Source organism: Gossypium hirsutum, chromosome D06, assembly GCF_007990345.1.
Source record: "Gossypium hirsutum isolate 1008001.06 chromosome D06, Gossypium_hirsutum_v2.1, whole genome shotgun sequence".
NCBI classification, from domain to species: Eukaryota; Viridiplantae; Streptophyta; class Magnoliopsida; order Malvales; family Malvaceae; genus Gossypium; species Gossypium hirsutum.
The window spans coordinates 5,987,017-6,000,418 of record NC_053442.1 but is presented as its reverse complement, the minus strand read 5'-3'; the positions used below and the strand labels follow the sequence as shown (position 1 = coordinate 6,000,418).

Here is a 13,402-nt window from a genome sequence, read left to right as displayed (position 1 = left end):
AATAATACTTTTTTTTAATATTTTTAAAGTATAAACTATAGTCATTTAGATGGTTTGTTGTGTTAAATTTCTTTTTGTTTTCTTTCAATTTTCAACTACCATTTCTTTTTTCAAATTTCTTCAATCTAGAATGCATGAGCCAAATTGGAGTCCAACCTCCACCTCTGCCGCTTCGTCTTCGTCTTACGGGGACGATTTTGGTGCGACGGCGGGGGCGTCTTCTTCTGGTGTTCACGAGGAAGAGGAGGACCGAGATCGGGATTACCCGCCACATCATCGTTTCCAATTCCATAGTCCCAAGCTTGAGAATCACCGCATTGGTGGCTTTCTTTCTTACGAAGATAACTCACCTGCTTTTAATGATAATTCACCATCGGTGATTAAGATGGACACGTGGTCTTGCATCATTGTTGTTTTCACTTTTTGTTTTTTCTGTTCTTATGAATCTTCTTTTTTACAGCAAATAAAAGTTAAGCTTTTTTGTTTTGATGCTGATTTTTGTTTGGTATCGTGATATCTTGCTTCATTTATTATTTAATTTTATAAATAATAGACTTATTAATTAAAAATATGAATTAAAAATATAAAAAATTTAAAAATATAAAAAAAAAGCTTGAAATAACTAGAAGAGGAATTGAACTTGGACTCAATAATGAAAATACTATTATCTAACCATCTAATCAAAGGAGCTGATATATTAAGAACATTAATTAAAAATAATAATAAAGCTTGAAACAACATGAAATAAAAAAATGCAAATATAAATAGAAGAGGAATTAAACTCAAGACTTATAAAACTACTAACATTTAACTATCTAACCAAAAAAATTTATGTGTTAAAAAAAGCCAAAAAGTGCACCTTGTAGATGCGCTTTTAACTGAAAATGCATCCAACAAGACACATTTTTTATTTCTCTCTCTGAAATCAATATATTTTCTTAAATATCACAAAAATTAGCCCAAAACCCTAGTTTTTTTTTAAAATGACATATTCCTAAAATTTGGCCCTATAAAAATATCGAACTCATTATTAAATATCCAACTTGAGTATAGAAATGTCTTTGGATTCTTCGATCATTGTCACCTTGACAACGAACCATTCTAGCAACGACCATAGAACCTTCCACACAAATTTTACCTCGGAGAATTGTTCACTAAGACAAAAGGCCTCATTTGAGATATCACAGATACAAGCATAGATTTCAGAAATTGTTTCTTCCTCATTCATCTTCAAATTCTCAAACTTGGTGGTCAGAATCTATAATTTTGAGTTCCTTATGGCAGTATTTCCCTCATGTTGATTCTAAAGAATTGTTCCATATCGACACCATTGGAATTAACATTTAACGCCTTAAAATTTCCAAATGTCACTCTCCTTTCTTCAATAGTATATTGCGTCTTTCCTTTTGGTTGTATAGTTCTATCGGTGCTAGTAATAGTTGGTTGAGTCCAATCTTTTTCAACAGCCTCCCAAGCAACAGCATCAACTGACATGATAAATGTTTTCATACGGACTTTCCAGTAGGCGTAACTTGATGAACCTACCAATAGCGGAGCACGCGACATCAAACTTCCTTCTTTCATTGGTTCCATATCTGTAAATATTTCACCAAATCATCTTCAAACACTTTATGAAACCAAGCTCTAATACCAAATGAAAAAGACTGAGTAAACAAGAATGGAATAGTCAACCATTTTAAAAGAAGTAAAAAACGTATAATAGAACAAGAATGATGAATACAAAGAAAACAGGGGCACTAGGGAGAAAGAAATGTCAACAACCAAACTCTGTTAACGCAGTTCAAACACAGCTGTCCTACATCTGCAGAGTCTTACTCAGAGTGTAATATTATTTGATAAATCTAATCAACTGACCCTACTGGATAGAGCCCAAAAAACTCCTTAACAAACAGAATTTACGCAGCCCCAATAGAGTGTCGGATTACAAACTATTACACTTTCAATATCACCTATCCACAATTATACCAGCTCAATGCAACACAAGTATAACTCAACATAATAGATCTACAGAAAAGCTAGAAATAAATAAACAAATGCTTCTCACAGAATGATCCAATCTTCCAGCGTGCAAGTCGCCCTTCACCACGGTACTTTACCAACTATAAATAAGAGTAATCAGCAAGGAATAATATCTTGATAAGCCCTTTGAAACAGTCGATAAGTCTTCTGAAGCAATCCTCCAAATTAACTAATAATAAATGGGGGTTGAGCAACAATCCATATCCGATTATACTAGCTCATGGTCAACCATCATCCATTCGATCAATAAGATAGAAAAAAAAAAAACAAAGCTTCACATATCCAAATAACCGACTGATGTCGCTCATGGTCACGTTTTGTAAAAGATGCCGAAACAACTGTTTGACTGGAGCACGACCTTAACCAATAACCCATTCAAACAGCTCATAGAACAGAGGCAGGTAATAGCAGGTTCCAAAGTTTGTTCGAACAAGATATGGAGCAATCAAATGTTCCAATAAATGTAAAAAAAAACTCTAAGAATTTAATATATAATGTGACGATGAACGTTACATTTATATGCTTTTTGTCACAGAATAAATGTTCCAACAAATGTAAAAAAAAAAACTCCAAGAATTAAAGATAATGTGACGATGAACATTATATTTATATGCTTTTTGTCACAGAATGTATATGGATGAATTTCTTGTTACTGAATGGCATTTTTCTAGTTGAGAAAATCCCACTTTTGAAAGAAGAATATTGTTGGATTGGATGGAAAAGATAATCCAATGATGAAGTTTCATATATAATTGATACACCGTAGTTTGATATGCACATTTGTTGTTCTTTCACACACATTTTAGCATGTTTTAAATGGAATTGAGTCATTTTAATGTCAACTTATGTTTTTAAGTGTTTAATTAGTTTAAGTGTGTTTTTGAGTTGATTTAAATGTTTTTCATTTTATTTTGTGTCTTTGATAGTTTTTGACGTTTAAACAAAATTATGTAAGTTGTATAGTACAATCACTTCGGTATGATCCTCGAAATATTTCCGTATTTTGTTGTAAAAAAAACTATATTACAATTTGACTTGTACACTTGCAGGAAAACCTCGCTTTATTTTCATATCTATTATTTTGCTTATTTTAGCGTTCGCACACCAGTGGTCAGGTTGTTGACACCATTGTTGGGGATTGTAACAGTGTAAATGTGTTGTTAAGTTAATTTTAAAAAACAATTTAGTTGAAAGACAAGTGAATTAGATAATGTTTTTATTTCATTGTATCAGTATTTCCTTTTTATGTTTTTGCTTTTATTTACCTTGTTGAGAATTTAACTTAATCATTTATAATAATGGATATAGGTGGTCAAGTGAGCAATATGATTATGACGAGTAGTCGAGTTCGACAAATGGAACTTCGACAATCAATTGGAGCTACGATGATTATTATGGGGAACATGAATATTCACACGAATATTCTTGTGATCAATATGGTTGCCAAAAATATGGATCTAAAATTTTGTCCAAGTCCGACCATATTTGTAAATTGCTAACTCAAGCTTATTTTAAGCTCGCTCATATTATTTTTTCAAATTTTAAAAATATATTTACATTTTTTTTAATTTAATACTTGATAATTTTATATATTTTTATTTATTAAAATTTCATATCTAGTTAACTTAGCACTTTTTTATGTTTAAATTATAGTAGTATTCTATATTACTATAAATTTGGTTTTTATATGTTATAAATTATATAATATATAAAAATAACATTATACAAACTTAAATAACGGGTTGGGTTGAGCCCAATCCATATTTTAAATAGACCTAATATTTTTTGCACAAACCCTCTCAAATTTCAGACGGGCCTTCAAGTTTGGGTGAATAGTCCAACTCATGAACAAATCTAACTTGGAGCCCCTTAATTACACTATTCAATTCTTAGGGGAGGGTGAGAGTTGGACTAATTACATTGACAATTACACTCAAATCCAATTACCCCATAGATTTTCAAACACACATTCATGAATTAAGTTTAATATGTTGTTTTTATACAATAATAATATTTTAATTTTTGGGTATATATATTTTATTTTTAAAATATTATTCAAGGGGTCAATTCCTTCAAGAGAAGTTTTTGAAGTGACATCCGTTGGGAAACTAATTGATACCAACCCATCAAAGGTATGTGCCATGAACGGTTGCTCGATAGGCCTAGTTCACAGATTCAGGAGTGCATTGGTCGGTGGACCTACAAAGCTTAAGAGAGAGGTAACAATATAGGGAATATATATAATAGAGCTCACCTGCACAAGGGATGACTTGAACAACCAACTTGAGGCTTATAAGGCACTTACTTGCACAGCCATGATACCAATTGGGCTATGAGTTAAGGTGGGGTTGATTCCTGTAGGAGAATTCTTCGAAGTTTTGTCTGTTGAGCAATCGATTGATCCCCCAACAACCAAATGTACTATCCTCTGATGAGGATTTTGTCTCCCATACTCTACTGAGAGTCAGCGTACCATAAACAGTTACTTGATGGGCTTGGTTCATAGAGCCAAGAGCCCCTCGTTTGGTGGACCTGTAAAGCTCAAGAGAAAGGTGTAAGTATAAGACATGTAATAATTATGGAGCTTACATGGGACTAATGTGGTACCATGGTTGCAGTTAAGCCCCTTATAAGCCTTAGGTTGGTGATTCAAGTTCCTATACACCCAAGTGAGATCCATAATTATTACACACCCTATACTGACACATTTCCCTTAAGCTTTGCAATTCCACTAATCGAGACTTGGGATGGCAAAAAAAAACCTGAAATCAATGGGTTTTGAGTCGATCTGACCCAACCCAATAGGGTCAAGGTTTTTTAAATCAAGTTTCGAGTTGGGGTCAAGCCTGGGTTTAGCGTGAAATCGCCCTGCCCAGAGATATTGACAGAATTACCCTCATATGTATTTAATATTAATTAGGTTAAAAAATCCTTAAAAGTTAGGTTAAATTCTTCTATTAGTCCTTGTACTTTACAAAAGTTATGGATTTAGTCCTTGTACTTTAATTTGGTCACTTTTAGTCTCTATACTTTTCAAATTTTAAAATTCCAATCCTTACCAAATAGTAACTGTTAAATTCATTAAGTTAAGTTTTGTTATTTCCAAAATCTAATGTGCCAAACATATTCATATGTGTAATGCTATGCTAGCTTATTATTTCCACTTATTACTCACTAAAAGTTCAATTAATGGATTAATGACTATCATTTGCGTCAAGATTGAAATTTCAAAATTTGCTGCTTAGAATGATCTAATTGAAAAATATGGACTAATCTACATTTGTATGTATGGTGCAGGACTAGCAATTGAATTTAAACAAACGAATTTAACAAGTATTGATTGGGTCAGGACTAAAATTTTAATTTTTGAAATGTACAGGGACTAAAATTGACCAATCTTAAAAGTACAAATATTGAAATTGATCAAATTAAAGTGTAATGACTAAATCCATAACTTTTACAAAGTACAGGGATTTACAACATAATTTAACCTAAAATTTATCACTACCGACATCATTTTATCATCTTTACTCCTATTTCGCACTAGTTTCTTTTCCCTTTCTTTTTAATTTATTTTCCCAAGTCTTCCTTTCTTTTTTGTTCTTTATTTTTTTCTTTTGTGATGTAATATATATTTTTTACCTAGTCATCCTCGGCATGGTCTTTGATGTAAATCATAATAGCTCAAAAAAGTAAACCATGAACACATCAAATTCAATGTTGAACAAAAAAAAAGAAGAAAAAAACACATCAAATTCAATGGAATGTGATGCCAAAAAAAAGTCTTTAATTTAATTAATCATAATTTAGAGAAAAAAAGTTTGAACTCGGATTGGGTTGGATTAAGGTCAAATGTAAAATTAATTTTTGAGTTTGGGGTGGATTTTTTTTAAAATCGAGGTCGGGGTGGACAAAAATTCGATCCATCCCGCCTTGTTGCCATCAATAATCAAGACGCTCCCAACTTTATAAACTAGGCCTACGGAGCAACCATACACGACATGCCAACTCTTTGTAGAGTATAGGAGCAACATGTTGGTTCTTAATAGAGTACGGGATAAAACCCCTAAACCAATGAACAATACCTTCAATTGTTGGGGGAGTCTACTACTTAGCAAATAACACTTTGAGGACTTCTCCAGGAGGAGTCAACTCTCCTCGGTAGACATTCATACTCACATTTTATTATTTGATACATTTTTTATTAATGTGTTTTAGATATTTTATAATTTTTTTATGAAATTTTAAATTTTTTTTGTATTTTTTTTGAAATTTTATCTTTTTTTTATAGTTTTAGTTTTTTATAATTATATGTTTGATTTTTTTAGAATAAGAACCACATTAATAGAATGTGTAAACGTTAAGGACAAAATTTTATTGATTTTTTATATTTATGACAAAGTTGATGAATGTGTAAATATCGATATCTAAATTTATTATTATGTAAATTAAAAAAGAGCATATCTACATTTTGTTGAGAGTAACCAAAATATTTAATGTCATTAGCATTATTGACGAAATTGAAACTTTTTTTAGTTAGATGGCTAAAACAAAAGTATGCTAATAATTGGACAAGGAAGAGTATAATTTACGCAATAAATATCTAAAAAATTCATGATTTTTATTAGATAATAATGAATTTCGTATTTATAAATATTTAATCTTTTATAACACATTATTTTTAAAATCTAAATTTTCTGAAATCCAAACGCATGCTTAAAAATTATGCATTGATTGTTGCGTCTGCATTTATTTAAGGGTCAGGATATTCGTATAAGTTCGAAAAATAAGTTTAAGCAAAAAAATTAGGTCCATTTTAAATATGAGCTAAACTTAAGCTCAAACATTCAAGGCGCAAGCTCAATCCGAGAGTACCATATTTTAAATTTGTATCATATTATATTAAATAAAAATAAAGTGATAATAATTTATACTACTATAAAATAAAATTTAAAAATGGTTTAAGTTCTGTATATATAAAAATTTAATAAATAAAATATATATAAAAATATTAAATTAAAATTAATATAAATATAAATATTTTTAAAAAAAATTATGTTATTGGTGGACCTAAAATAAGCTTAGATCAATTATTTAAAAATATGAGCAGGGTTTTGATAAAATTGAACCTATATTTCGAATTGAATCAAAGTTTAAAATATGTTAATATTAAATTTTAACCTGATCCAATCCAACGACAAAAAAATTTTTCTATTGAAGAAAGAAAATTGTTGGATTTGATGGAAATGATAATCCATGAACGAAGTTTCCATGAATAATTCTTTTATGGTGATCCATTTGAATAAAACATCGTTCTTGTAAGGGATGATGTTAGTGTTAACCCATGCATTGGCTGCATCTTGGCTCACCGCCAAGCTCTCTATGTCCTCGTTTCTAGGGCCAATCGCCACAGATATTCCTGATTCCCTTAATGCTTCAAGCACTTGAGGGAAAGGCTCATATATCCTGATATTATCAATTTGGCATGTTTTGTAAAGATTAATTACATCATTTGGAGATGGAAGATTAGTTCCATTTAAACCATAACAAACACCAATATCTCGACCATCTGCAACATTAACATATCAGTTAACATCAGTAATGATAAACCAAAAGAAAATATTTTAGTTTTATTCTTGTTTTGAGAGTATGGTTTTTACCAGTTACAGATAGCAATGGAGTTAAAAGAACCAATGCTGATACAAAAAATTCAGCCACTTTTGGACCCATTTTCCCAATTTCTTCTTTTACAGATCTAAAACAGAAATGCTAATTTAGTGGTAGTCTTTGCAGTGTTGATTTATATATACATAGGATTATACCCATTTTTGGGCACTTAATAATGTCACTAGATTTGCCTAGGAAAACATGCTGCATTACCTTCCTTAAGATTCACCACCAACTACTATGCCGTCATTTCCTATGTATGGATCATTTATCTTACCCTCCATTATGAGAAGCTGAACTGGCTTCCCAAATAAGAACAAGTGGAAATTAACTGGCTTTTCCCTTTAGTAATTTATTTCACAATTATAAGTGAGGTTGAGAAAAAAAAATTTGAAATTGTTTGGAAGAGATTATTTTAATTGAACCGAATTTTATATTTATTTAATTTATAATTAATTCTAATATTTTTGTGATTTAATAATAAATATTTATATTTAAAATAATGAAAATAATTTAAATTTTTTTATATAAAAATATTTTTCAAAAACACAATTCAAGAGTTATTAGTTGTTTTCTTATTTACTTGAAATTTTAATTTATTTTAAAAATATTTATATAAAAATTTAAAACTTTATTGAATAATATCCGAATTCCATAAAAAATTTGATTTTATCAAAATAAATTTAAAAACTCAAAATCCAAAATTAGTATTAAAAAACTAACAACCAATCCATTAAATATTAATGTGCCTAAACCTAGATGCTGTTGGTCGTTAGTGATTTGGTAACTTCGTATTAACCTATTTGAATTATGCTTTTTCTCATTAATTTTTAATATATCCTTCTATATTATCACCTTTCACTCAATTTTTAATATATCTTTCTATATTTCAAGACTCTAATTAGAGTCTACCCTTATTCCATATTGTTGAATATTATTTTTTAATAAAACTCAAACACACTATGGTAATTTTGCAAGATAGCACTTCACATTCAATTCTCCAATTAACATCTTCGCTATGCAATCCAAAGTGACCCGACGTCAAAACTAACCTAACCTAACCCAAAATAACCCGAAATTTTAGAACTTAAATAGACCCGACCCGAAATCAACTCGACTTGTCCAACTGACAAGTCTAGTAAGCATTGTTTGATAAGACAGATGAAAATAGTTTAAAGGAATATGCAATAACAATGATGGCAACTGAACAACTGAGCTAATACTCAATTTGTAATTTAAAAGAAATTGGTACTCCAATACTTAACTGTTGATAAAACTTAAACCATTATTGAGAGAAAAGAGATTGACGTGATGAACACAAGAAAATTGGTATTGTTGAATGAGAGGGGTGCTGATGTGTTATACCTGCACTTACTAGAGTCTATACCCGTAGAAGCAGGGGTCGAAAAAAGGCCTAGTATGTTTGGTAGGAGTTTTTTTTTTTTCACATGTTTTAACACATAAATTAGCAACAAATTAACTGCAATTACTAAATTTTAACCAAAGATCTTATTTTTACAAGAGTTTTACTCCTAATTTCAAGTTCAAATTTATACTAATTATTCTTTATTTCATATGTACTACATAAGTTTTTCTAGTAACCAAACGTGTCATATGTTGATTATTTATTATGTATTGAATATCTCTAGCAGTTTACTAACAGTTATTATGTGTTATTTGGTATTAGAAAGAAGGGGAAAAGGGAGTGTACCTTGGGTATCATGTATTCCAGTACCATTGGTGTGTTGTAAGACTTATGTAATGTGTTGTTGGCAGTAAAGATTATTGGATTGGGTTCTATGTTTCATTTGGTGCTTGTGTTTTAAGGATTTACAGGTTAAGGCTGGGAAAGAGTTTTAGGTTTCCTACCAAGGGGCAATGGACATAGATGAATAGGCCCTGCATATAATTACTGAAAAAAGAAAACATAAGAAAATAGGTGCTGTCAATGGGCAGGTAACTGAAATTAGACTAAATCGCCATCACAAATTTCAAAAGAGCAGTATGAATCGTACCTTCATACTCACCACAACACACTACAATACAAGATTTACAAACGTGAATAACTTTCTTTCCAATTTAAGTACCAGTTGAGTTGATACATGCACGGGGTGTTGCCTTACTCGTGGTTCCAACTTCCAGGTTCCCAAGTCTAGGCGCCAGATTTGAGGGATTAATATTACTCAGAATGAGAAGTCCAATATATCAACCCACTGCAGTGGAAAATTTGAATTAACGAATTTACTGAGTTGATGGCACAACATTTAACACATAAAGAATGTGTTAAGATGACGTTGGCAGTTTATGTATGCATCGCTATTTGTTTGTATCATTCTCATATGTGGCACATTCCTCATTCCTCGTCAAGTTGGAAAAATTATACAAAGTAGCCTAACATGACATGGATGATTGTTGCAATTCAAGATCTGGAAAAAGATTTACCTTATTAAGACAAACACGCACTGTAAGACACCTGCAGTACCGGTCCACACTGAAGGACCAGATTTCACCAGAGAATCTTGTATCAATAAGCCTACTGAAGCAGCCAATGAAACAAAGGATACCACATAAGCAACGAAAAGCCAGAGCTTCAACCTGTTGCAATGAAGGATTAGTATCCATCAACCAGAATAAGCAATCACAAGAGTAGTGTAACTCCCATAAAAAGAGTCCAGCATTATAACACAGAACAACAGATACTGATTATCTCATTCCATCTCAAGCAATTAGAAATTTGCCACATAAACAATCTCAATATCAGCAATTGACACAATTATCTCAAACCAAGCATGTAGAAGTCAACCATGGAAATCAAAAGCTTAAATACAATTAGTAATTCCCCGCAGCTTTAATTCATACAAAGCCAAATCCTTGTGCTGAATTTCAAATTCCAGTCACATACTATGAAACTGTCGCACACAGGTAGCAAAGGCAGGTCAAGGTAATTAAATTCCACTAAACACAAGGGTGAACTTTGCAAATCATGTTCAATGCATATGAATATCCCATATCTATGATATACGGACTCAGGTACGAGTGTTGAATACGGGCATGTGTCCTACATAGATGTGATAAATTCTTTTTGAGTTTTTCTAAGTGTTCAGAAGTCCTAGGAAGGTCACCCCATAATCATATCCAGATATGCATTGGACAAGGGCGTTAAACCCAGATCCTTGAAAAAAAATGAAGAGTAGAAGTAACATAGGCCCATATACCATCCCACTTTTGGACAATAGCAACAATACAAGGAACAGAATATGCTTACATTTTACAGCCCACCATTTTAAATGGTTAAGCAAAATGATTGTCAAGCTTTCTTTTGACAAAGCATATCGCAACTTTGCTCACAACAATGGAACCAGAATGAAAAGAAAGGAGACTTAAAAAAGCTTAAGGGCATTTACTGTGTCTCAAGAAAATTCAGTAGTGACTTGTACTGAATAAACTAGTTCAGGTAACTGGGTAGTTTCTATGGTTGATAGAACTAAAAGGAAAGAAGAATGGTTTTCCCAAAGCCCATCCTAAGACTGAAATGAAAACATAAAGCACAAAATATATCAAGACATGTTTCATGAGAACAAAAAGACTATTTAAATTTTATATCATCCTTGTTAAGCAAATGGATCATAAACTGCAGAGAACACCTCTCACATTATCTTTATCCCATCTGTTTTCTTGTATTTTGATCCTGATAAAGTAAAATAAAACTTCCAACTCTTCAAATTACAACGAAAACTTGTAACTTAAAGTATATTTCAGTTTTAGGATTTTCAATAACAAAAATTTGTTCAATCAGCTAACATGTATAAAAAATTCAATTTAACCTGAAAAGATCAAACTCAAATTAACATCAGTTAGGAATAGTAAAACCCTAAGTAATTACTTAAATTTCCAAACAACGGCAAAATGACTACGATTTTAGCAAAATTAAATATAGCAAGACGCATAACCAAACTATAAAAAGCAGATCAACCACAAATTCGATCAGAAAAAGAAAATCAACAAAAAAAAATCAACTAATTGAAAGAAATTGAGAAAAATTAGCTAACCTCCATTCGCCATCGTCATAAGGAGAGTAATCAATGTCGTCTTTTTTAACACAATTGAACATCACAGCCGCTAAAGATGCAAATATTCCTAAAAAAGAAATAACCAGCCACAAAACATGGATAAAAAATATATGGAAAAAAAAAAGAAATTATGGTATACCAGGTAGATAGTGGACGAAAGAGACATTGACGGAGCTACAAACGACGGCGTCAACCCAAAACCACCAGCCGGTACCGAACACGGCGCCCGCGACGCCAGGACCAAAGATCGCCCACAGCTCCCCTAAATCCATTTGATTATAGTTAAACTAACAATAGTTAAACTAACAAATTAGTAAGGATGAAATAACGACTCAATTTCCTCTCACTTATTTTAATTTAAACCCTCTCTCTTGTCAACGAAGTACTCGCAGCAAGCCAAGCTTTCGATTTTTTCATATAATGTTCAATTTTTTATACGAGTTTTACTGTTTTTTTTTTTAGTTTGGATTATTTAATTTTTAGTTTTTTTCTTTATATTTGATTGATTTTATTTTTAGTTATTGGAAAATATTTATCTAATTTTACTATAATTATATTATATTTATATTTGTAAACTTTAAAAAAAAATCTTCTTTAAATACAACCGATTTTAAGTTATTATTTTCCCTTTTTTTTTCACTCCCTCCATTAGTTTTGATTTTTAGAGTATTTTTAATAAACAAATTATTAATAATTAAATTATATTTTTAATACCTTGATCAAATTTGCAATAATCAATTTGATTATCTTTAAACTATTTTTTAGTGTTATAAAAAGGGCAATTTACCAAAAAAAGCCTTTTTTTTCAAAATTTACCGAAATGGGCCGATTTTTTGATTATTTACCGGAATAGTTCATCTTTCGGGAAATCGCGTCTACACGATGTCCTGACACGTAGCGCGTTCGGGGGGACGCGATTTTGACATTTTTTTACGTTTGGTTTTTTTGGCTTTTAGGGTTTACGGTTCAGGTTTTTTAGGATTTTTAGGTCCCGGAATAAATTATTTCGAGTTAACGTTTCTGAACAAATAGTATAAAATCGCTTCTACCAGGATGCTATTTGAGAAGAAATTGTGAAATCGGGCCCTTGTGGACGCGATTTTGCTACAGTAGGTCATGTAAGAAATAATTTTTTTTGACGTTTCTAAGCAAATAGTATAAAATTGCTTCTACCAGGATGCTATTTGAGAAGAAATTGTGAAATCGTGTTCTCGTGGACGCGATTTTGCTACAGTTGGTCATGTAAGAAATAATTTTTTTTTGACGTTTCTGAGCAAATAGTATAAAATCGCTTCTACCAGGATGCTATTTGAGAAGAAATTGTGAAATCGCGCCCTCGTGGACGCGATTTTGCTACAGTAGCAAGTTTGGGCTGATGCTATAAATTAGGCAGAAAATGTTCTTAGAATGCATAAGTCATAGTAGAAACAATTTAGAGAGGCTAAGAAAGTTAGAGTTTCAAAATTAGTGAACATATTAGTATTGTTATTTACTACGATGGTGAGGTTTGCCACACCGAGAATGGTGTTGTTTTTTTCGGAGAATACGGTACGACTGTCATTTAACCAAAACATAGATTTGACAAAACTTCGTAAAAGAATTAGTGTAAAATATTCGGAACGACG

At 31.3% G+C, this 13,402-nt stretch overlaps 2 protein-coding genes across 3 annotated transcripts; both read right to left on the bottom strand.

The window, feature by feature from the left end:
- Positions 1–1,275: 1,275 nt before the first annotated feature.
- Positions 1,276–7,770, bottom strand: LOC107917430 (glucan endo-1,3-beta-glucosidase, acidic isoform-like). The gene is made up of 4 exons (XM_016846783.1): positions 7,701–7,770; positions 7,383–7,609; positions 2,066–2,120; positions 1,276–1,595 (listed from the first exon to the last, which is right to left on the bottom strand). The coding sequence occupies exons 1-4, from the start codon at positions 7,768–7,770 to the stop codon at positions 1,276–1,278; spliced, it is 672 nt and encodes a 223-aa protein (XP_016702272.1).
- Positions 7,771–9,647: 1,877 nt separating this feature from the next.
- On the bottom strand, positions 9,648–12,241 carry LOC107916793 (transmembrane protein 50 homolog). Of its 2 annotated transcripts, none has more exons than XM_016846165.2 (4): positions 11,917–12,241; positions 11,757–11,826; positions 10,150–10,302; positions 9,648–9,920 (listed from the first exon to the last, which is right to left on the bottom strand). In XM_016846165.2, the coding sequence occupies exons 1-4, from the start codon at positions 12,047–12,049 to the stop codon at positions 9,887–9,889; spliced, it is 390 nt and encodes a 129-aa protein (XP_016701654.2). In that variant the 5' UTR covers positions 12,050–12,241; the 3' UTR covers positions 9,648–9,886. The 2 variants fall into 2 exon arrangements, with proteins under 2 accessions (XP_016701654.2, XP_016701653.2); XM_016846164.2 differs by having other exon boundaries at positions 11,757–11,844; positions 11,917–12,220.
- Between the last annotated feature and the right edge of the window lie 1,161 nt (positions 12,242–13,402).

Coding starts and splice junctions, on each gene's coding strand:
- LOC107916793 (XM_016846164.2), bottom strand. CDS start 12,049: ATGGATTTAGGGGAGCTGTGGGCGATCTTTGGTCCTGGCGTCGCGGGC. Junction 11,845..11,916: donor TTTCGTCCACTATCTACCTG/GTATACCATAAT, acceptor TTTCTTTTTTAG/GAATATTTGCATCTTTAGCG. Junction 10,303..11,756: donor TATGACGATGGCGAATGGAG/GTTAGCTAATTT, acceptor TCATTGCAACAG/GTTGAAGCTCTGGCTTTTCG.
- LOC107917430 (XM_016846783.1), bottom strand. CDS start 7,770: ATGGGTCCAAAAGTGGCTGAATTTTTTGTATCAGCATTGGTTCTTTTA. Junction 7,610..7,700: donor TCCATTGCTATCTGTAACTG/GTAAAAACCATA, acceptor TTAATGTTGCAG/ATGGTCGAGATATTGGTGTT. Junction 1,596..2,065: donor CTGGAAGATTGGATCATTCT/GTGAGAAGCATT, acceptor AAATATTTACAG/ATATGGAACCAATGAAAGAA.